General features: G+C 43.6%; 1 protein-coding gene across 2 annotated transcripts in view; it reads left to right on the top strand.

Moving 5' to 3' along the window:
- The window catches only part of USH2A (usherin), a 773795-nt gene extending 755250 nt beyond the window's left edge, over nt 1–18545 (top strand). For both annotated transcript variants that reach the window (XM_045048458.1, XM_045048459.1), the window contains 5 exons: nt 2755–2931; nt 4252–4335; nt 8933–9177; nt 15256–15477; nt 17501–18545. In XM_045048458.1, coding sequence (XP_044904393.1) covers nt 2755–2931; nt 4252–4335; nt 8933–9177; nt 15256–15477; nt 17501–17590 — 818 coding nt within the window. In that variant the 3' untranslated portion in view covers nt 17591–18545. The remainder of the gene's footprint in view (nt 1–2754; nt 2932–4251; nt 4336–8932; nt 9178–15255; nt 15478–17500) is intronic.
- The last annotated feature ends 3314 nt before the right edge of the window (nt 18546–21859 follow it).

Below are 21859 nucleotides of genomic sequence, written 5' to 3'. Positions count from 1 at the left end.
GTACTTTGAAAGTAGTGTTTGTAATTTTATAGTAACATGGGTCTGGAGAGGTGTTAGCAATGCATTCAGCCCCCTCTGCCTTAACTACACCTTCAGTGCAAGAACAAAGTGAGGCATAGTTTAACTGCTGGGCTTCTTGAGAGAAAATGTCTGATTGGAAGTGCTTGCCAACTTCTGTGGTGTAAATACTCCCACCGTGGCTAATTTCGATTTTCCAAGGAACACAGAGCTGGCAAGAGGTGACTAGTGGTGCCCTCCTCTGCAATATTTCCACCATCCAGACATACTAGACATAAACCACCTGAAGAGCATAGATAATAGTACAATGTAGCAAAATCACGAAGGATTTATGAATGTTGAGTGTTTATTACCTTAGTTTTAGTATCATTTATTTTAGTTTACATAATATATTTTAGTAATGGTTGGGTTTAATAATCAGCTCACAAAATTCCTAAATATGTATCAGTCAGGATGAGCCGGGATGATTCAGTGCACCCATAAACTGAATTAGTAAACTGTGCTCCTTTGAATAGATGTGTATTGATTGTAACAAAACAACACGGGCTTTATGGTTAGCAGGTCTGGGTTCAGACCCTCGGCCTCTTACAAGCCACTGAAGTTAAGCAAGTAATTTGGCTTCTCTGAACCTGAGTTTCCTGACCTGAAAAATTAGGAAGTCTTACAAGATTGTTTTGAAGACTAAATGAGATAAAACATATCAAGTGCAGGGGGCATAGTAACTGTTCCCATTTCCTGTCTCCAAATTAATTATTCTTGGTTATTTTGATTGTTCAATCACTCTTCCCTCAGAGCTCCTATCTTTCTATTTTTATACTATTTACAAACCTTGTCTTTATCTGTGCTGTTATGATGGAGGGGAGATGTGGAAATCTTTTGAATTAAGTGGCAGAGGGAACCCACAGACAGATACAACTGTATATTCCATTGTGAAGTTTGTATTGGAAAAACATATTAAAAGAGGGTTTGAGGGGCACCTGGATGGCTCAGTTGGTTGAGCATCCAACTCTTGATTTCTGCTTAGGTCTGGATCTCAAGGTCCATGGGATCGAGCCCTGCAGCAGGCCCTGCACTAACAGCGTGGAGCCTGCTTGGGATTTTCTTTTTCCCTGACTCTCTGCCCCTCTGTCTATCCTGTGTGTGTTTGTGTGTTTGCGTGTGTGCATGCATCTTCAAAAACAGATAAACTTAAAAAAATAAATAAATAAATAAAATAAGAGAGGTTTTGATAGTTATGGTTTTGGTATTTGCAGAAATACTTTCTTATGGCTTTATGAAAAGGTCTTGCTTTGAAAGATAAGAATCAAAGTTGTCTTTGTGGTTAAATCTTATGATCACAAAAGTATAATTATTCCTTATTTTGTTATATTTCCTGACATCAGCAACAGATGGGTTTAATTTCTAAAGAAAAAAAGGATATCCAATTTATTTCCACCACTCGCTTTTTTCTTTTCTTAAAAGCCAATTTAGTATATGGATGGATCTTAATGCTGTTACAAATGTATTGATTATTTTGGAGAAAACGAGATCTCATGAAATAAATCTCTTCTGACTTGACAAGATGATATGGTAACCCTTCATTTGTTTCTGCAAAAATTATTCATTTAAAAGATGAGCCTCAGTTAAGGATTGTTTTTCCTTCGTTTTAGTAAGGAGCTGAAAAATGAAAAAAGAACATGCCTGTAAAATGCACACCAAGTTGCTTCTATATCTGATATAATACTTAGGAGACCTGAACTTGATTATATACTAATGTACTATGCTATTGATTGATTAGTCAGGGCAATGAATTATTATACTCGAATTGCTATTTGCAAGGCTTTTTAACTATCTTAGAAAACAAACTAACGGTTCAAGAAAAAGCTTTAAAAATAAATGGGTGCCAAAAGGACATAATTCACCATCTAAGCAGTTTAGTTTGGAGAAAAAAAATATATTAACTTCATCTAGTCCTTGGGGCTTTGTAGCAATAAATATTGATTTGATATGAAAAATAGCAATCTACTGTAGTTAATAGTGTTAAGGATACTTCACCCGTTAAAAGAAGGAAAATGCAACAAAATATGAGCTCCAGGCTTATGTTGGTAAGCACAACCATTGTATGTTAATAGTTTTATTTCATAAAACACTGCTTTTCATTGATTTTTTGGGGGGAAGGGGAAAGCAGGTGCAACATTGCTGAGAAAGCATCTCATACATGTTCCCATTGGTTTTCTTTTCACCCCCAATGCCAGGTTTTTTTTTTTTAACACAGAGGAAAACATGAAGGGTTTCAGCAATGCCAATTTTGGGGGGAGGTGTTATACTTAAATATATATATATATATATATATATATATATATATACAGGCCAGCTCGGTCAGTAGAGTGTGTGACTCTTGATCTTGGGGTTGTAAGTTTGAGCCCCACATCGGGTATAGAGATTACTTGAAAAAATAAAATTAAAAAAAAAGATACACACACACTCTGAGATAACCATTTTTAATTTTTTTTAAGTTTGTTTATTTCAGAAAGAGTAAGAGAGAAGGAGCTCAGAAGGGGCAGAGAGAAAAGGAGAAAGAGAGAATCCCAAGCAGGTCTGCACTGTCAGCACAGAGCCCAATGCAGGAATCGAACTCATGAACCATGAGATCATGGCCTGAGCTGAAGCCAAAAGTCAGCCGCTTAACCAACTGAGCCACCTAGGGGCCGAGCCCTAAGGTTACCATTTTTAGAATATACAACTTTCTCCCAACAGTGCCCCAATACCGAGTGCCGTTTTTGGTGGACAGCAATTTGTCTATGGTGCGTGTAGACTGGAGTGGCTCCTTCCTTCTGAATGGCCCGCTGAAGGAGTTCGTGGTGACCGATGGAGGCCAGCGTGTGTACAGTGGCTTCGACACCACCCTCTACATACCAAGGACGGCAGACAAAAGTTAGTTTCTGACTCCCATTTCGTAGGGTGTCGGGAACTCTGCTTCCCGGCTCTATGAGATATTCGGTCTGAAATGTGACCAGCAGATGCTACTCATTAAAATGTCCTGGTGGAAGTGGCCACTTCTTGAGGAAATGTTGCAGATCCCAGTAAATAAGATTCCCCTTCCCGTTTTCTGCACGAGTGCCATTATGTGCCTTTGTGTGATGGCCCCACAAAGGGACAAGACTGTAGGACAGGCTGTGTCCACAAGACAAATGGCACCCACGGGTAGTCTGGGTTTCCTGAAATAATACACTTGCAGGGACTTCGGAGATTTTTCTTGATACATCCAAATAGAGACAGACCAGGCAACGGCCATCTCCAACTCTTAGTCCGTGATTGAGGGCTTTCCTCAACCAACCTTGGTATCCATTGCTCAAACTACAACACTTTTCCTTTGAAAACTGAACTGTTTCTCCCTGTTTAATTACATGTTCTTCTCCTGTTTGATTTTTAAACTGAAATGAGAAAAAGCTTTACAGGGTACTATTTTCTAATGATCAATATGACCACAGGACCAATAGATGTAAAGCCATTTTAAGCACTCTGGATTTCTGCAACGAATTCATTAGTGGCCTTTTTGGTTCTTTAAATTTCCTTGAAAATGCTACTTACGTTGGTGAAAAGGTGCAGATACACAATGAGATCCAGGATTGCATTTAGAGCATCTGAAACTTATCCAAAGCATTTTTACAATCGAGCTGTACATTCTCCTGGTCACAGTTCTTGGTTACCTAGGCAGCCGTTGTGATAAGCAGATGAGATAACCCATAGTCAGGAGATCTGGGTTCTACTCCTGGGCAGGCCTCTACCGAACCACCTGTGTGGCCCTGTAAGAGTTGCTTCTCTCAGGTTCCTGGCTACTGAGAGAAGTATTTAGACCATTCAATTTCCTGAACTCTCCTGTTTAGAAAGAAATTTTGGATCACATAGTGCAAAGTGCACTTGTAAGTTTTACCAGAACAGGTTTAGACCAATATGAAGTATAAGATACACTGTAGTCTCCTTTACTCTTCTGATCATTCTTTTTCTTTGCTATATAACCTCTAAGCTTCTTCTTCAGTTCTGTTACTTATAAATGTGTACTATTATTACGCTAATTATAGCTATTTTCTTGGTAATTTGAAAATTAGAAATAAGTGTGTATTTAAGATAAAACCTCACAACTTGCGCTGGAAACCTGTTCTCAGATTTCCCATGCTATGATATATTGCTCTTCTTAAAGTCTGCCCACTATTTGTAGGTGTTAAATGACCGAGTCTTATATCTTTTTTCTAGCCTTCTTTCTCCAGGTCATCTGCACTACAGACGAAGGAAGTGTTAAGTCACCCTTGGTCCAATATGATACCTCCACCAGATTTGGTAAACGTTTAACTCATATTATACTTAGTATAGAACCTATTCATTTTGGGAAAGAAACAAGCATATGTTTGTTTCTTGTATCCTTGTACTAATATGTTCATAGACTGCATGGAAGGAACTGTTCCACGACAATTTTTTTTTTAAGTTCTCATGGAAATTATTTTGGCAAAGAGTTAAGGTATATAGTACTCTTTTTAAAAAAATTTTTAATGTTTATTTTTGAGAGAGAGAGAGAGAGCAGAGAGAGAGGGAGAGCTTGACATGGGGCTTGAACTCACAAACCATGAGATCATGACCTGCATGAAAGTCAGACACCCAACAGACTGAGCCACCCAGGTGCCCCAGGTATACAGTCATCTTAAAATACCAAGTCAGGGGTGCCTGGGTGGCTCGGTTAAGCATCCAACTTCAGGTCAGGTCATGATTTCACGGTTGGTGAGTTTGAGCCTTGCATCTGGCTCTATGCTGACAGCTCAGAGCCTGGAGTCTGCTTCGGATTCTGTGTCTCCCTCTCTCTCTGCCCCTCCCCAGCTCATGCTCTGTCTCTCTCTCTTAAAAATAAACATTAAAAAATTTAAAAAATATACCAAGTCTTTGAATTGTAGACACAGAGATATGACTAAATTCTCTCCTAGTCACAAATGCTCTCAATAAAGAGCTATATGACTTTGTTAAAAAAAAAAAAAGTGATTTATAGAGGAAGTCAGAAAAAAGAGATCAGAGGAAGAGAAAATACTCTAATGCCAATTTGTGTTGATCATAGTGATAATATTGCAGATTCAGAGCCTAAAATGGTGAATTTGGGAGATTTTTCTCTTGCATTCTCTGTAAAAGATGATGATTGATTGCCATTACCAAGTAATTTAGCTGAAGAGATGAAATTGTAATTTTTATGGAGCATCTTTTAAATTGACTTCTACCCACAATCTTTGAATCTAACACATGTAATACTTTATAATTTCAAAGGGCGAGTTAGAGAAATGCCAGATTTTTTTCCATTTGAACAGAATTGGGACTGATACCCTATTTTAAATTCCAGTAACTAATGTTATATCAAATTGGTATGCATGCGTAGGTTTTTTTAAAATACAAAGGTCCAAAAATTCTGAAACACAGGTAAATATATATATTGTTATCAAGGATAATTTCAACTGCTAAAAAAAAAAAAAAAAAAAAACAAATAGGATTCTCTGTTTCCAGACGTCATGTGTCTGGATGCCATGTGAAATTTTTTACAACACCTAACGGTCCCTTCCACAAAGTTCATCTCATTTCATGCCATAGCAGCCGTGGGATAGACATTCAGTATTCTTTTAGCAACTCTAATGTGTCCACAAGTGAAGTGCACCACTGGAGTCTTAAGGGACACCAGAACTCACCCAAGAACACCCTGCAAGCTCCTGGCTAAGATGAGAATCTGAACGTGGTTTTTCTGTTGACTCCTGGCCCCATCCTTTCTCTTTAGCGGTGGTTCTCAAATGTAAGTGTGCGCTCGGATCGTCTCAGTGTGCTTGCTTATTATATAGTTTCCCAGGCCCGCAGCAGAGATTCAGAGTCAGTAGGGCCCAGGAATCTGCTCTTTCAACAAGCCCTGCCCATAACATTGTGTGTCAACTGCCATCAGATTTGAAAAATTAAAAACTAAATAAAAATAGGGGCGCCTGCATGGCTTAGTCGGTTGAACTTCCGACTTAGGCTCAGCTCATGATCTCGCAGCTCGTGAGTTCGAGCCCCGCGTCGGGCTCTGTGCTGACAGCTGGCAGTCAGGAGCTTGCTTCAAATTCTGTGTCTCCCTCTCTCTGCCCCTCCCCTGCTTGCACTCTGTCTCTCCCCCTCTGAAAAATAAACACTAAAAAAAAAAATTTAATAGAGATAAACAAGCCCCACCCGATGATTCTGATGTAAGGCATTAGGATCACAAGTTGAATAAAAACCACATAACCTAGATTGACCCACCTCTAAATCCAGCCAGTCCGGTCTCCTAGGTCGGTGGGAAGTATCCTTCCACGGGAGGAATGACCTCTGACACTAGTCTGGTTTGGGATTTTCTTTGAAGTCCAGGCTCAGCCTCTGGAGTCTCCTAACCCAACCTTGAAGCTCGCGCTTGATGGGTGGAGTCCCTTAAAATTAAAGGGACTTTGAAAAGAAAAAAAGAGAAGGGATAAAGATACATTGGCCTGATTTTACCTGATTGTAAGCTCTCCACAAAACAGGGGAAACCTGTATTTGGTTCCTGAATACAAAGTGAGGTTTCCACTGATGAGAGAAGGAACACTGAGGACCTGAGAAGATATGGAAAATTCCAAGATGTATTGTCCACCTAATTTCCATAGTCAGTTTTAATTTTATGATGTAACTTTTAAAATGTTCCTGTTCCCTTGCCTGAGGCAGCCTTGAAGCATGAAAGTCTCCCAAACCTCATTTCCCTCCTCCTGATCTGAGAGCTGTTTTCTTTTTGAGACTTCCCTCAGGCAGGCTGCCCTACCTTCCCTGGTGTCCTCCCAAGCAAGGGGTCCACCGGGCCCATCAGATTGGTTTCTGGAGTTACAACCCTGTGCCACCCAGAGGAAATTCAACCCCTCCAGTGAATAACCAAGGTTGTTTGGGGGGGGGGGGGTTGGTTGGTTTTCTTCATTCAAATAACACACCTGGATTCCTAATTAGAGGTATTCCTGCCTGCTGGAACTTGGCAGAGCTTTGACCCCAACCCTTCATTTTAGAGATGGGGAAGCTGAGGCGCAGAGAGGCAGAGCGAGGTTTTTAACCTCAGAGCTATGAGAAGTCGAGTCAGGGTTAGCAAAGTAGGGTTGCTCCTCTTACGAAGCTTGAAATGTAGTCTTAGTCACCTTCTCGCCCTCTCTTAAACCCTCCTACTCCAATTCTGAAGCCCCCTCTCCACTCCCTTCCACTGAAAGTGTGGGTTTTAAGTGTCCCACAGGCCCACCCAGTCCTTGGGGTTGTGGAAACGGGGAGTCTGTCCAAGGAGTAAAGAGGCACTCGTGACCGTGTCTGTTGGCATGCCTTCCTCCTGGCTGCAGGCCTTTGCTTTGGAAGAGCAGCTCCCTGGCTCCCAGCTGCACACCAGCCTGCACGTCTGCAGCCCGGCCGGGAGCCCAGCTCCAGGGTTCGCTGCTTGGGCTACATCAAATTGAACATAATCAGAGGACGTGTTGGAAACAAAGAATTGTGTTGTTGTTGTTGTTACAAAAAAAGGAGACAGGGAGATCACTCTGTCTCCCCAGGGGGTTAGTGCAGGAAGCGTTTACTGAGTATATTAAGGGTTGGGGACAGGGAGCTTACAGAGGCATTTTTGGTTCAATTGTACGTGCCTTGTTGAATTACCATGTCAACATGCCAGGGCAAATACAGCGCGTTCAAAAAATGGCAGAAAACTCCACCCACAGGAGGAGATCTTGGTATTATAATGAGCTAAAGATAACTTCAAGAAGACTCCGGGGGCTTCTGGCCTAGGTCCTCATCCAGTCCTGCTCAAAGCGGCTCAGGTCAAGGGCTGTCAGCACCTAGTGAGGAGCTCTCGGGTGAAACACCCAGTTGGCTATTTCCTGGGCCGGGGCTGTTCGTTCTGCAAAACAAAACACATTTCTTCCCGGCTTTCGTCCCTCTCCTCCTCCTTTCTGCCCACCGTGTTCGGCCCTTTGGAGAGGGGCTCTGACACCCACCGCTGCTCCGTGGGCTTGACTTTGCTGCTTCACGCTGCCCTGCAGCGTCCCCCATGAGCCCTTCTCTTGTCTGGCCTGGCTCATCCCAGCTTCCCCCACACCCCCAGACTTGATAGTCGTGGGACTCCCCAGCCCTTGTCCTGTAAGGCACAGGGCCGATGAGTGCTCCGTAAATCTGAGCGCCTGTGATTAGCCTCACGTGCAGGGAATCACACGCACTGGACTGTCCCCCGTACGCAGAAGTCAAGCGTGAGTGGTCCTATTGCCAAAGGACCTCTTCCCAGGGGAGGCTCTGAGGGCACTTGAGTGGCAACTCGCAGAGCCTGACAAGGTCACAGAGAGGCCAGGGTGCCAGAAATATAAAGACAACAAGGTGGCAACCACAGGCTGTTTCCATCACAATAGAAAGTAGGATCTAATGTTTCAAATCCGGTTTGCACAGAACTTCTCAGGCACCGGGCTGTTGCATGAAGTGAGGGGACCCCGGATCTCCCCGGCACTGTGTGTCCAGTAGGGTCTCTGCAGCAGTGGTCAGGCTGGCCCCTCACCAGAATCCGTCGCCCAGGAAAACACTTGGCTCTCAGGGCCCATGGCGGTGAAGCAGGCATTCCTCAAGGTTACTTGGTAACCCCTTTTAAAAGTCCCCTCCTCCTCCCCTTCCCTCTGTCTCTCCCAGGAAACTTGCAAAGGCAGCAGTGATTTCTAGCCTGAGGAGTGTCGTTGAGGTCTCCTGAGGGCTGTAAGCCTGCCCCTGAAGACGCACGGCACCGCTTCCCGGCCTGAACACAAGTACAAACCAGCACCATGAGACAAACTGCTTTAAACTCCTTTCCAATTTACTACCAAACGACAGGGCAAGGGATCACAAAATTGCCTTCTGAAATAACATCTCCCTTTTCTGCCCCTGGGTTTTGCAGGCCTGGTTCTGACAACTCCTGGAGAAAAGAGAGGATCGGGGAGGAAAAACACCGAGTTCTACAGCCAGTTATGGTTCATCGTGTTAATGGCAATGCTGGGCTTGATCTTGTTGGCCATTTTTCTGTCTCTGATACTACAAAGAAAAATCCACAAAGAACCATATATCAGAGAGAGACCTCCCTTAGTACCTCTTCAGAAGAGAATGTCTCCACTGAGTGTCTATCCACCGGGGGAAACCCATGGGGTAGGTCTCTGAAGGCGGGCCCCATTTCCCTCTCCCTGGGCTAGTGCGTTTATGTAAAGGGAAATGTCTCCAGAGTCATAATAACAAGGGATTAGATGACAGTTATGTTTGACAAAATATGGGGACCACGGGAGGCCAATAGTGACCTTATTAAAAGAAGCCCCCAGAGCTTTCTTGTCCCTTCCTCCATGTGAGGACACAGCAAGAAGACTAGACCCCCACCTGTGAACCAGAAAGCAGGCACCTAACAGACACTCAATTTGCCAGCACCTTGATCCTGGACTTCCCAGCCTCCAGAACTTGAGAAATAATTTCTGTTGTTTAGAAGCCACCCAGTCTATGAGATTCTATTAAAGCAGCCCGAGTGGATGAAGACACCTGGGAAAACTTTTTAAAATGCCATTGCCTGGGCCTTCTCCCAGAAAGTCTGATTTCATCACTTTTGGGTGGGGCCTGGGGATTGGTAATCTCCCTTTTTAACTCCAAAAGTGATTCTAAGGTGCAGCCAGGGATGAATATTTCTGTTCTAACATTGTCAATCAGGGGATGGTGAAGGGTGGTATGTTGAAATCAACAGGGGAATTTACAGATTATATAACTGTGCCCCTTGCAGGGATTAGAAATAAACAGGGGGTCTAGGGAGAGAGTAAAGTGCTCGCAGTGCTCAGTTTGTCCCCTGGCTGTGACACTCTGGGCCACCGAGGATGGATGGCTCCTCAGAGCTCCCGACCACCCAGTCCCAAGATAGGAGGTCAGAGGTCTAGGGGGTGAGGTCACACAAATGGTGCGGGGAGATCGAGGCCCAGAGCACTCGTTGAAGGCGGAAACATGACTGACTCTGAAGGTGCCCTCTGCAGGGTGGGGCTGTGTCTACTCGGAGGAGGAAAGGCTGCAAGTTCTAACTCCCACCAGGCACCAGTTTTTTCTCCAAGCCATGTGTCCAAAGGGCTGCCTCTGCCTGAGAAATCACCTTCGCTGCAGTTTGCACAAAGGTTCCATATGAGCTGGTAGCCACCCAGTGCAGCTAAAACTGTGATTGCCAGTTCCAATGTGGGCGGAGTTTCCCACAGCAAGCAATTCTCTGACACCTGGTGGGTGTCCTACAATTCAACTCAGTTCTGACACTACCTACGGGGAGAGATGGCGTCAGAGGTATTTCATGAGGTAAGGGTTCAGTTCCACAGGACGGTCCCCTCTCCCCAGCTGCAGACACCGGGTCACAAGTCCAGGCTGTCACCCGGGGTTCTGACAGACCAGCTACGGGTTAGAGTTTCCAGTGACCCCTCCTGGGGTTCAGTTCATTTGCTAGCGCGGTTCACAGAACTCAGGAAACATTTTGCTTATTGGATCGCCAGTTTATTATAAAAGGAGAAAACCCAGGAACAGGCAGATGGAAGAGATGGATAGGACAGAGTGTAATAATGGAGGCTTTATCCCTTAGCCGCGATTGGTCAACACTGGCCATTGGCTACTGATTCAACCTCCAGTCTCTCCCCTCCTTAGAGGTGGGGGGTGAGCTGAGGTTGAGCGGGGACCGAAATTTCCACACCCTAATCACAGGGTTGGTTCTCCGGATAACCAGCCCCCAACTTTAGGTAGTTCCCTGGAAAATCACCTCATTAGCATGACAAAAGACACCTTTGTGGCTCTCATCTCTTAAGAAATTCCAAGGGTTTCAGTAGTCCTGTCCCAGAAATTGGGCTGAAGGCCAAATATATATTTATTATAAATCACAGTATCACAGCGGCACCAAATTATGCACAGAAGCCTGATCAAACTGCTTGAGTTGTAGCACTTCAAACAATAGAGAAAAGTCAACCAAAGAGCATTGTGTTCCATCCAGATCTCTTCATTTGTGCAGGACACAGCCACGAACAGTGTCGAAGGCACTGACAAAGGTGTATCGTGATGCCCAAGTAGTGAAAATGGGGGGCACCGAGGGGGAGTCACCCCTCTGATGCCCATGGTTTGCGTGTGGGGCGGGGAGCAGCCAGGGGACAGTGACTTGGTGGTGGAGAAGTGGAGACAATGTCTCCCATGGCCTGGGCCTCAGCTCTCACCAACCACACCTCATCCCCCTCTCCTTGCTCTCCGGCCCTCCAGCCTCCTTCCTCCCCGAGCACATCAAGCTCCTCTGGCTGGGCCATCGCTCCTGCTCTCCTCTTGGGTGGCTCATACTCTCACTTCATTCAGGTCTCTGCAGAGATGTCACCTCCCCTCCGTGAGAGATAGAATCCCCTGGCTTCTTGTCCACTAGTCCTTTTCCAGACAGCCATCACATGACACCGTGGCAGACATGCTTGTCCGACTCATCGAATAGAATGGAAGCTCCCCGAGGGCAGGGATTTTGTGGGCCGTTTACTGCTGCACCTCAACACCCAGAACAGTGCCTTGCATCAAATATTTGTGAAATGAATGAACATTGAGTGGCCAGTTCAAACCATCAGCCATTCACTTATGTTCAGGGTATAGTCATCAGAAGATTCTCCCTGAAGAGCAGACACTCTGAAGTTCTCCCTTGTTGAAGAGTAACTTTCTCTCTCTGAGGAAGCCGTGTTCTTCTGTTTTTTTTTTAATGGTTATTTATTTTTGAGAGACCCAGAGAGAGAGAGAGCATGAGCAGGGAAGGGGCAGAGAGAGAGACAGAGACACAGAATCCGGAGCAGGCTCCAGGTTCTGAACTGTCAGCACAGAGCCCGACACAGGGCTCAAACTCACAAGCCATGAGATCATGACCTGAGCCGAAGTCAGACACTTAAGTGACAGTGCCACCCAGGTGCCCCATGGAAACCATGTTCTTAGACCAAAGATGTACCCCCACTTCTGGAATTCAGAAGTGCATGGAAAGGCCAAGAAGACCTGAGACATATCTAGCCTGGCGACAACAGCTAAATCAACCCTGGGGTATACAGAGTGCATGGAGAACGTGGGAGGAAATTTCCAGAGCTCTGCGGGTACATCTACTCTGTAACATGAAGTGTGCTTCCAGGAAAACCTACCACATATCGTTAGTGTCTGTAACTCGTTTCAGGGGTCAAGTCTCCTGTCTCTTGACCCATACCCTACAGGCAGGCATCAGTGTCTCATAATCCTTGCCGAGGAGGAATCGAGTTTTGCCCAGTTGGCTAACTGAGGGGTCAAGAAGCAATCACATCATTCCAAATGGAAGGTACTCTGGATGGCACCATTGCTCATGGTCCTCTCGAGTCTTGTCAAGCTTTGTTTTGTCAAAGTGAGGCCCATGGACTATCAGTATCAGCATCACATAGGAGCAGGACCTGAATCTCGCGAGGAAGAAACCAAAGAATCTGCCATCCCAACCAGCACTCGGGAAGTTGGACACACAATACTCCGAGAATAGCCATAAATGAATTAAAAATGTAATACATATGATACAATTCCCGTAAGCAGTGGGTGCAGTCCTATAACCAATAAAAATAGGTGGGACACATTGCGTGATTGCCCTTACGTGAGGCATCTAAAATAGTCCAACTCACGGAAGCAAAATAGAGTGACTGCCAGGCTGGGGGAGGAGGAAATGGGGAACCGCTAATTAGCAGGCATAAAATGTCAGTTATGCAAGGTGAAGAAGTTCTGGAGATGCACTGTGCAACATTGTACCTAATAACAATGCTGTATTGTCACCCAGTCTAAGAGAGTAGATCTCGTATTAGTGTACTTACCACAGTAAGAAAACACAAAACACAAAAGAGGTAAGGGGTGCTGATTAGCCCTTACAGTTCCTGCCAAACCCAAGCCAAGCTGCTTCTGAGGCCAGATGTCCACTGGGACAGGCAGGCAAAAGAGTGGAAACATCCTACTCTCATATACCCCTTACCGTCAGGGGAAAGCAGAGTGGCTCCCAACTGGTTACTTTTGCGAAGTGGCCAAGCGAGGTGTGAGGAGAGGCAGGGGTGGTGGGGACTGGCTGGCTGCCAGGGGCTCTGGGCTCCCACATTGGCTCATCTTCAGCATTGAGGGTATTAGTCACAGGGCCCAGAGGGTTAGCAGAAGTGGAATCTGGAGTGTCCCAGGGCCCTGGGCAGTGTTCCCGGAACCCACTGTATCCTAAGTTAATCCTACCCGGGTAATAACTGGGTACTTGCAGGCCTCCTTCTGTTGCTTTTAAAAACCATTTTTGAACATAAGCTGGTGTCACGAAGTTGGGCACATAGAAGAATATTAGTGAAGGTTAACCAAACTAAAGAGAGGATAATTTGCATTATTAGAACCAAATAAAGAGCCAGTGTTGTTATCTATGGGCCCCAGAATAAATGGTTAAGATTCTGAAAAGGATCAAGCTGGAGTTACCTGCTCAGGGTCTCAGATCCACCTGTACACTTGGGTAGGTCAATGAGAGCTACCCCAGAAACACACACACACACACACACACACACACACACACACACACGACAAGCTCCTATCCCGGGCACTCCTGTCCTCTGAATAGGTAAGAAACCTTTTGACACAAGACACGTACTGGCAAAGGATGTTAGGCTCCAATCTGACTTCACAGAGGAAACAGGGACAGAGATACCAGGGAATGAGAGAGGCTTTTATGATTTGTTAACATTTTCAAGACCACATAGCATCAAGTATAGCTAAGTTTAAGTGCAGGTTTGACTTACAGTTTACGTACTTGCCTGAAGATCCTCTCATGCTCTGCAACACTAAACAAATAACTCCAGTAGAACTCACCTGAAACACTAAGCCATTGCGTTCCACTCACCATGCAATTTTAATTGCAGAAATACACACACACACACACACACACACACACACACACCCTGAGATGCATCTCAGAATGATTGTATGATTATGTCATTGTTGGAGAAACACAAAGAATTCGTTTGATGGTAATTTTGTTTGTTCTAAACGCTGACTGATGCCTCCCTCTTTGTTCTCAGTTTGACTCTGTGGCTGATATATCTGATGTGTCAAGCAATGTTACCCTAAAAAGTTACACCATGCACTTGGAGGTACCTCGTGTGCTGCGTGAATGCATGATCTTGTGCATGATGCGTTGACTACACACACAATGAAAAGCAGGAACATTTCATTGATTGGAACAGCTAAATCAAACCTCAGATGCTTAGAGCAGCTAGATTTTCTTATGGCACCTTCTAGGTTCTAATCACATAGTGCCTTTGTCTTTCTGATGTTAATACCAGACCTGATTTATTAATTTTTTAAATCATATTTTTATTTTTCATGTTTACTTACTTTTGAGAGAGCTATAGGGTGCAAGTGGGAAAGAGGCAGAGAGAAGAGACAGAATCCGAAGTAGGCTCCAGGCTCTGTCAGCACCAAGTCAGACACAACCAAGTGAGCCACACAGGTGCCTGGTGATTTATTAATTACTAAATTTTTTTAATGTTTATTTTTTTAGAAGGGGAGAGTGGGGAGGGGCAGAGAGAAGGGGGACAGAGGATCCGAAGTGGGCTCTGCACTGACTGCAGAGAGCCCAATGCAGGGCTCGACCTCACGAACCGTGAGAGCATGACCTGAGCCGAAGTTGGATGCTTAACTGACTGAGCCACCCGGGCGCCCCACAGACCTATTTTGATGGCTGAGTCTTATAACAAATAGAACAATATGAATGAGAAGAGGGGGTGGGGAGAGTCCATTTTCCTACACAAATCCAGGGATTTTAAAATATAATCCAACTGTGTTCACTTGGCAGCCATAAGAGAACATTGTTAACTTTGCTCTGGGAAAAGCGGTGATCTCAAGACACAGGCTCAGTGGTGACACTCACGAAGGGGTTACTTTGTTAACCAAACCTCATCTCCTTCACCTCACCACTTTGTAATGCAGCTAGCCCTTGTCTCCAGGAAACAAGAGCCAAAGTGTTAGCGCATAAATTCTGTAGGTGCTAAGAACACTGATGTCTAATACAACTATTAGTTTATCATCCCACCCTTACCAAAAACCCAGGGGCCACGGTATTCCAGACAAGCTGTTCTGTAGGAGGAAATGGAGTGTTCCCTTCATTGACAATGTGTGACACACATTATCCGTCCCATTGCAAATCCATTTTCTTTAGACAGTAATCACCAACAGCAACTTTCTTTTCAGGGATTAGCTGATACCAAAATTCCCCGGTCTGGGACACCCATCAGTATCAGGAGCAACCGCAGCATATCCGTAGTTCGGATCCCAAGTCAGAGTCAAATAAGCCAAACTTATTCCCAAGGCTCTCTCCACCGCAGTGTCAGCCAACTCATGGACTTTCAGGACAAGAAAGTCTTGATCGATGACTCATTGTGGGAAACCATCATGGGCCACGATAGTGGATTGGTGAGTGGGTTTCCTTATCCAGAGCCTTTGATCAACCCCCCAAAAGAACATTGGTAAATGGATGGCGTGGAGCATCCTGTCCTCATTGAATTCTGCCTCCCAGCACTTTGCATCTCTCCGACCATTTGCCCAAGTATTTTATAATGACCTACTTATTAGTGTTACTAAAATTGTTTGATGAGCAGGGTAGAAACTTTGTCTCATTCTTTTTGCAAACATCAGATGCTCAAAAAAATGAATTCATCAAGTTGGTGGAGAGACAAACAGGCTATACTCTATTAACTTGGGCAGAAGGCGACTGGAAACATTGGAACTGGTCTACAAGAGAAACAACCAAAAAAAAAAAAAAAAGTGCATCACCTTTTTCCTTTGGGTTTATGGTTAGAGGAGAAAATATCTTTCAATAGGCTCAATGGTTCTTTTCCAAGAAACTCAGAAAATCATGATAAACAAAGGTATTACTGTTTATGAACTTCATCTTTCATAATTTCAGTCCAGTGGATACAAATAACTGACTCTTGGAAAGTTAACCTCATTAATATCTAATATTTTTTATAAGTCCCTAGTGGCTGAAATGGATAAAACCCTACGGTTTTTACCAACCATCAACCTTCTGCATTATGCCGACTACCTAGACATCTGCTGGAGAACTGTTCCTTTGGGGTAGCTAGGAAAGATCGCCAGCTAAGAACTCACCTGCTCTGCAGAGCAGACTGATTCACTTCCATGTCTTCCAACCGTCTGTTTCTGCCTTTAGAGTCTTCCTCTCATCTAAGTACTCAATTTTCCTTCGCTGAAAAGTTGAGGACTTCCACAAAGACTTTCTTAAGTAATGGCAAGGAATAGGGCAAGTTTCCTGGTTCCAGGTTCTAATCACAATGAAAAATGCACAGTCTTGGCTTGTTCAGGACAATGATCTACAATGTGCATTTTAAAATTGTGGGCCTGCTTGATATTGTTATGACTCTCGAGTTCCATGATTCCATTCCAGATCTAAAGATTCTAAATGGCAGGAATAATTACATCAGGCTGAAACCTAAGGAATTGTTAATTGATCATATCTGACATGGAAAAGGACAAGTTTATAGGGGACAACATAACATATAGAGGGCTAAGATGCATGTGTGTCCTTACCTAAGGATACACAGTGGTTTTTCGATGGAATTGGGATCTTAAAACCATCATTTGGTTACAGAAGCCCCATTCTTCACTGTTACGCTATATTGCCGGTTTTGCTTGCTTTTGACAGTACTAGCAATAGACAAAATGTAAAGCAATTTAATGAAAGTTTTCGAAGATGCAAAACCTGGAAAATAATCTGTTCGTTATAACCTTACAAACAATATTACTAGCCCTACTCAATAAATACAAAATACAGTAAGAGAGTGGGAAGCACAATAGCATGCATTCTGTCTCTTCTGCTTACAGTTTGAATCAAATCTTTTTTTTAATGTTTGTTTATTTTTGAGAGAGAGAGAGAGAGAGCATGACCGAGAGAGTGGCAGAGAGAGAGGGAGTCACAGAATCTGAAGGAGGCTCCAGGCTCTGAGCACAGAGCCCAACGTGAGGCTCGAACTCACAAGCCATGAGATCGTGACCTGAGTTGAAGTCGGACGTTTAAGCAACTGAGCCACCCAGATACCCCTGAACCAAATCTTGAGTATATAAATGTATATACATATGTGTGTGTGGATGTGTGCATAACATCCATGAATATAAATATAAAATATAATCTCCTCACTTGACAGATGAGGAAACTGAGGCTTAGAAAGTTAAAATACGGCACTTAATAACACTCAAATGACATTTTGGATTAGTCCATAGTTCATGTGTACATGTGATCCTTTCAATTAGGTAAACTTAAGGCAGGACAATCTCAAACCATGCCTTAAGGATTTGGGCATAATACTAGCCTTTAACAAAATACAGAGTACTTTTTATACTAAATTGATACCACTATCAATCAATGGCACATACTACTAATAGCGAATGTCCTAACTCTGATGACTGGCTTATTTTTCAGTATGTGGATGAAGAGGACCTGATGAATGCCATCAAGGGTTTCAGCTCTGTGACTAAGGAACACACCACGTTCACCGACACCCACCTGTGAAGGATGGAAACTTGCAAGACATAAAGCTGAAAGGCGGGCCCCGTGCCCCGTCCCCGCTGGGTTATCACGGACAGACACACCGTATACGCCAGAAAGAGTCATTGCTGGTTATTCTGTAATCCTTTAGAAAACCAAACAAAAACAAGGCTGGTTTTTGAAATTGTTCTTCTGTGATAGAGGTCTGTTTTTCAGGTGGTCTGAAATAAGGGGTACCATCGATATGAAAAAACTTATTTTGCTCTACTTACTTTGAGGAAGCTAAACGAGCCTGTGATTTTCACTTGGCCCAGACAGTGACTCCATTGGTTAAGTGGATAATCAGGGACAATTTCAAATCGGCCCACGGTCGTTACAAGTGAGAAACTAAGCAGTTCTTCTGAGAGGACGTCACTGCTGCTCCTTTCAATCCTTTATTCCCATGAAGTGACACGATCCTGGAAGAAACAGCAATTCTAATGATCACAGCCACAAAATAAAATCCCAGTTTCAGGCCAAGCTGAATCAGTTAGAGAAAAACAGACTGCAGTGGTGGATACACACTGAGCAGAAGGTTCAATGTAATTACAGTGTTTAATGATAAGTACTCACCAAACGTAGTTTTTTTTTAAAAAAGTACACACCAAATTTTGGCAGAGCACCACATAAACTTACAAATCTGTTCTTGTATTTATGAATCTTCTGAAAGTCTAAGGACTAAAGAACTATTTCCCACATATTTTATATAGTTTTGAAACTCCGATCAATACTTTCCATACAATTCTGTCAATTGCATCCCCAGGCATACTGACATCGTCAGCTTTGCACCTTTCACATGGAAACCACTGTTCTATTTGCAACATTTAATTAGCCTGTAGAATTTAAAAAGAAGTTTTGTGCTCCTCCCAGCTTTGGAAGTGTTTCACTTAACATTTGTATGTAGACACACGATGATACATGAGCATATATGTCATATGTATATACGCGTATGTGTCTATTACTCCGTACTATAGCCCTTCATTTCAGAGAACTCACTATTTTAGCCCTAAAATCACTAAGAGCAGATGATATTCCCCAGTACCAATTGCCATGGGTCAACAGCTTCTGGCATCTGCTCTGGTTGGAGTACGAAGTCATTGGTGAAAGTCCTAGACCAAGAAACATTTTTTTCCAAGTCATCAACATTAAATTAAAGGTATTTGTTCTTCATGGAAAACACTAAAAAATACTGTCTTTCTTATTCTTAAAAGGGCTATGTAATGATTCCGGAAAGTTATTTTGTGTCTATAGGTCGCATACACAATTGTCAGACAATATTTTGTGAGTTAATCCAGAGGTAGGTGGATTTTCCCAAGGCTAAAGTGGCAAAAATTTATAACATAAGGGATACCCTTGTTCTGCCTCAAGTCAGATTGTGGACTTTGGGGGTACTGAGGCTTTAACTCAGTCTGTGGAAGAACAGATCCTCAGACTGACCAACTCCTGACAAATCTCGCCAACTCTAAGTGTCAAAAGCACAGGCCAGTGTTAAACAGCACTTCTCCCTCGTGAGAACTACTGTAAGCAGACAAATCTGCAACAATTGTGCACCCTTGCAGTGGATGTACAAATTATAAGATTCTTTTCTTTAACTTCTTTTTTTTTTTTTAACTTTCTAAAATGGAAACACAGGATTGGCTAGTTTACTGGTTTTAATTGCATTTGATGATTCCGGGTCAAGTGGTTGTTTAAAGCTGGCCCAAGTGAGCCTCAACCAAGGTTGAGTTTCTGATCAAATGAGCTACTTCAGGTACATAGGGAAGAAGAGCTCTTCTCCAGTTGTGAACTTGCACTCTATCCTTGGTCTACTCTTCTGCAAATGTAATTTGGTGGATTTACATTGAGCTCTTCCCCATTTTTGAAAAATTAACCAGATACCTTTATCACAGTTTAAAATTCGACACGAATAGAGAACTGCAGGGCATTTTTATATTAAATCATTATCCATTTAATCTAATTAGACATTTAGCTATTACATGAATTCATTTAGCTGAAACATTTACATTTTGATCCCATAGCTCGGAATGGACAGAAGCCTGTATGGCTCCCACCAAGAACACTGCCCCCTGCAACATTCTAAACCTTACTTTCACGTTGTTCAGAGAAGCAGCCCAAGATTTTGTTATTTTAAGGCGTATTGTGGGCCAACTTTCATTTCACAGTATAGACTCATCCCTAGAGATTGATTCAATTGTCTGCCATGAGGCTAAGGCGTCGGTATTTTTAATGTTTTTGAGAGAGAGGCAGAGTGCGGGGGGGGGGGGGGGGAGCGGCTGCAGAGAGAGAAGGAGACAGTATCTGAAACAGGCTCCATCCAGGCTCTGAGATGTCAGCACAAGAGCCTGACGCGGGGCTGGAACTCGTGAATTGCGAGATCATGAACTGAGCCGAAGTTAGTTGCTTAAACTGAGCCACCCCTGAGGCATCAGTACTTTTGAAAGCTTTCCAGTGTTCTAGTTTGAAAGCCAGTGATGTAAAGCCACCTGGAAGAACTCATGCGGCTGGCGCTATGCACAGGGACTATATTCCTTGGCACACCGTTTCTCCTTCAGAGCGAACAATGACCAGTTCTTTATGGATCCCTTTAAATAGGTTCTAAATCTCCTGAACTCAAGTCTTACCACTAGTACAGGCCACATTCTCCGGTTCAGAACTATGGTTATTCCTAATACTAACTCTTTGATAAGAGTCTGTAGCTATATTTATAAGCTCTATTAAAAATTGTATTTATAGATGATCTGTTGTCATTTCCACTAAATGGAAAACCTAAATATGTCAGTGTATCTTATGCTGATCCAAAAATCATGTTAACATCAATATAATTCAACTTGAACAACCTGTAAATAAAACATAGGCCAGATGGAATAATTAGGTGATAAGGAAGTTAATTATATCCCGAGTAGTTTATTTCCATCGCACAGATATCATGTAAACTTGTCTAAAAGTTGGTTTGCTTAATTTTAAAAAGTAAACCAAGTTTATTAGTGAAAAAACCACTCTAACAGCTCTGAGTTATATTTACAACTAACACATAAATAACAATGATAAAGCTGAACCCATTTAAGAAAACAGGATGCTCCGGATAATCTCAACTCCTGATTGTACATTAGAATCAACTGTGGTACTTTTCCCAAAGCAAGAGTCCCCCCACCAGACTGGAGGGAGGCCTGGGCAGGTGTACACGTATAACCTGAGGTCATCCTGGTGTATAAGCCTAGATGAGAAAGCCAGACAAGACCACAGGCTCCTGAAACAGGCAGCACGGGTTCAAAGTTGGCTCAGTAGCTCACAAGCTTTGTGGCGAAGTTATTTCTCCTCAGTGGTCTCCCCTCCGAAATGAGGACAGCAACCCTACCCAACCGGTATGATGGCACTTCTGAGTACTGCTTTGAAGTACAGAATTACTTGAAATACTCTCATCATGAGAATTAGAATTGTTCTCATTTGTCATTGAACACAAAGTATATAGATTCATCTCAATTTTTTTTTCCTTTGCGTCACAAAAACCATAATGAGGTGGGTACAAGGAAAACACCCATAGCAGGGGTCATCTGCTCAAGGTCACAAAGTTAAGTGTCAGAATAGACTCAAAACCCATGTGCTAACATGAAGGTTCAAATTCCCGTAAGTGAAAGAGATCAAAGAGATCTGACTCATAGTATACTGCAACCCGTGGTATAGTGAGTTGCCTATTTATGGGATTTTACTATAGAATAGTCTCCCTTACCCGCCCCCCCCCCCCGGCCTTTTTTTAAATTTTTAACATTTATTTATTTTTGAGAGACACAGCATGAGCAGGAGAGGGGCACAGAGAGAGGGAGACACAGAATCTGAAGCAGGCTCCAGGCTCTGAGCTCTCAGCAGAGCCTGACACCAGCCTCGAGCTCACAAACTGCAAGATCACGACCTGAGCTGGAGTCAGATGCTTAATGGACTGAGCCACCCAGGCGCCCCCACCCCTGGCCTTTTATTAATGGAAAAGGCTGGGTAAATCCTCAAAAATTTTTCTTTCATTTTCTCACTTGCCCCCACAACTTTTACAGGACAGTGATAATGAGAAAGAAGGGTATGGGGGCGCCTGGGTGGCGCAGTCGGTTAAGCGTCCGACTTCAGCCAGGTCACGATCTCGCGGTCCACGAGTTCGAGCCCCGCGTCGGGCTCTGGGCTGATGGCTCAGAGCCTGGAGCCTGTTTCCGATTCTGTGTCTCCCTCTCTCTCTGCCCCTCCCCTGTTCATGCTCTGTCTCTCTGTCCC

This window comes from Felis catus, chromosome F1 (genome assembly GCF_018350175.1).
Source record: "Felis catus isolate Fca126 chromosome F1, F.catus_Fca126_mat1.0, whole genome shotgun sequence".
NCBI lineage: Eukaryota > Metazoa > Chordata > Mammalia > Carnivora > Felidae > Felis > Felis catus.
The sequence above is the reverse complement of the archived record's forward strand: the minus strand, read 5'-3'. Positions and strand labels throughout refer to the sequence as shown.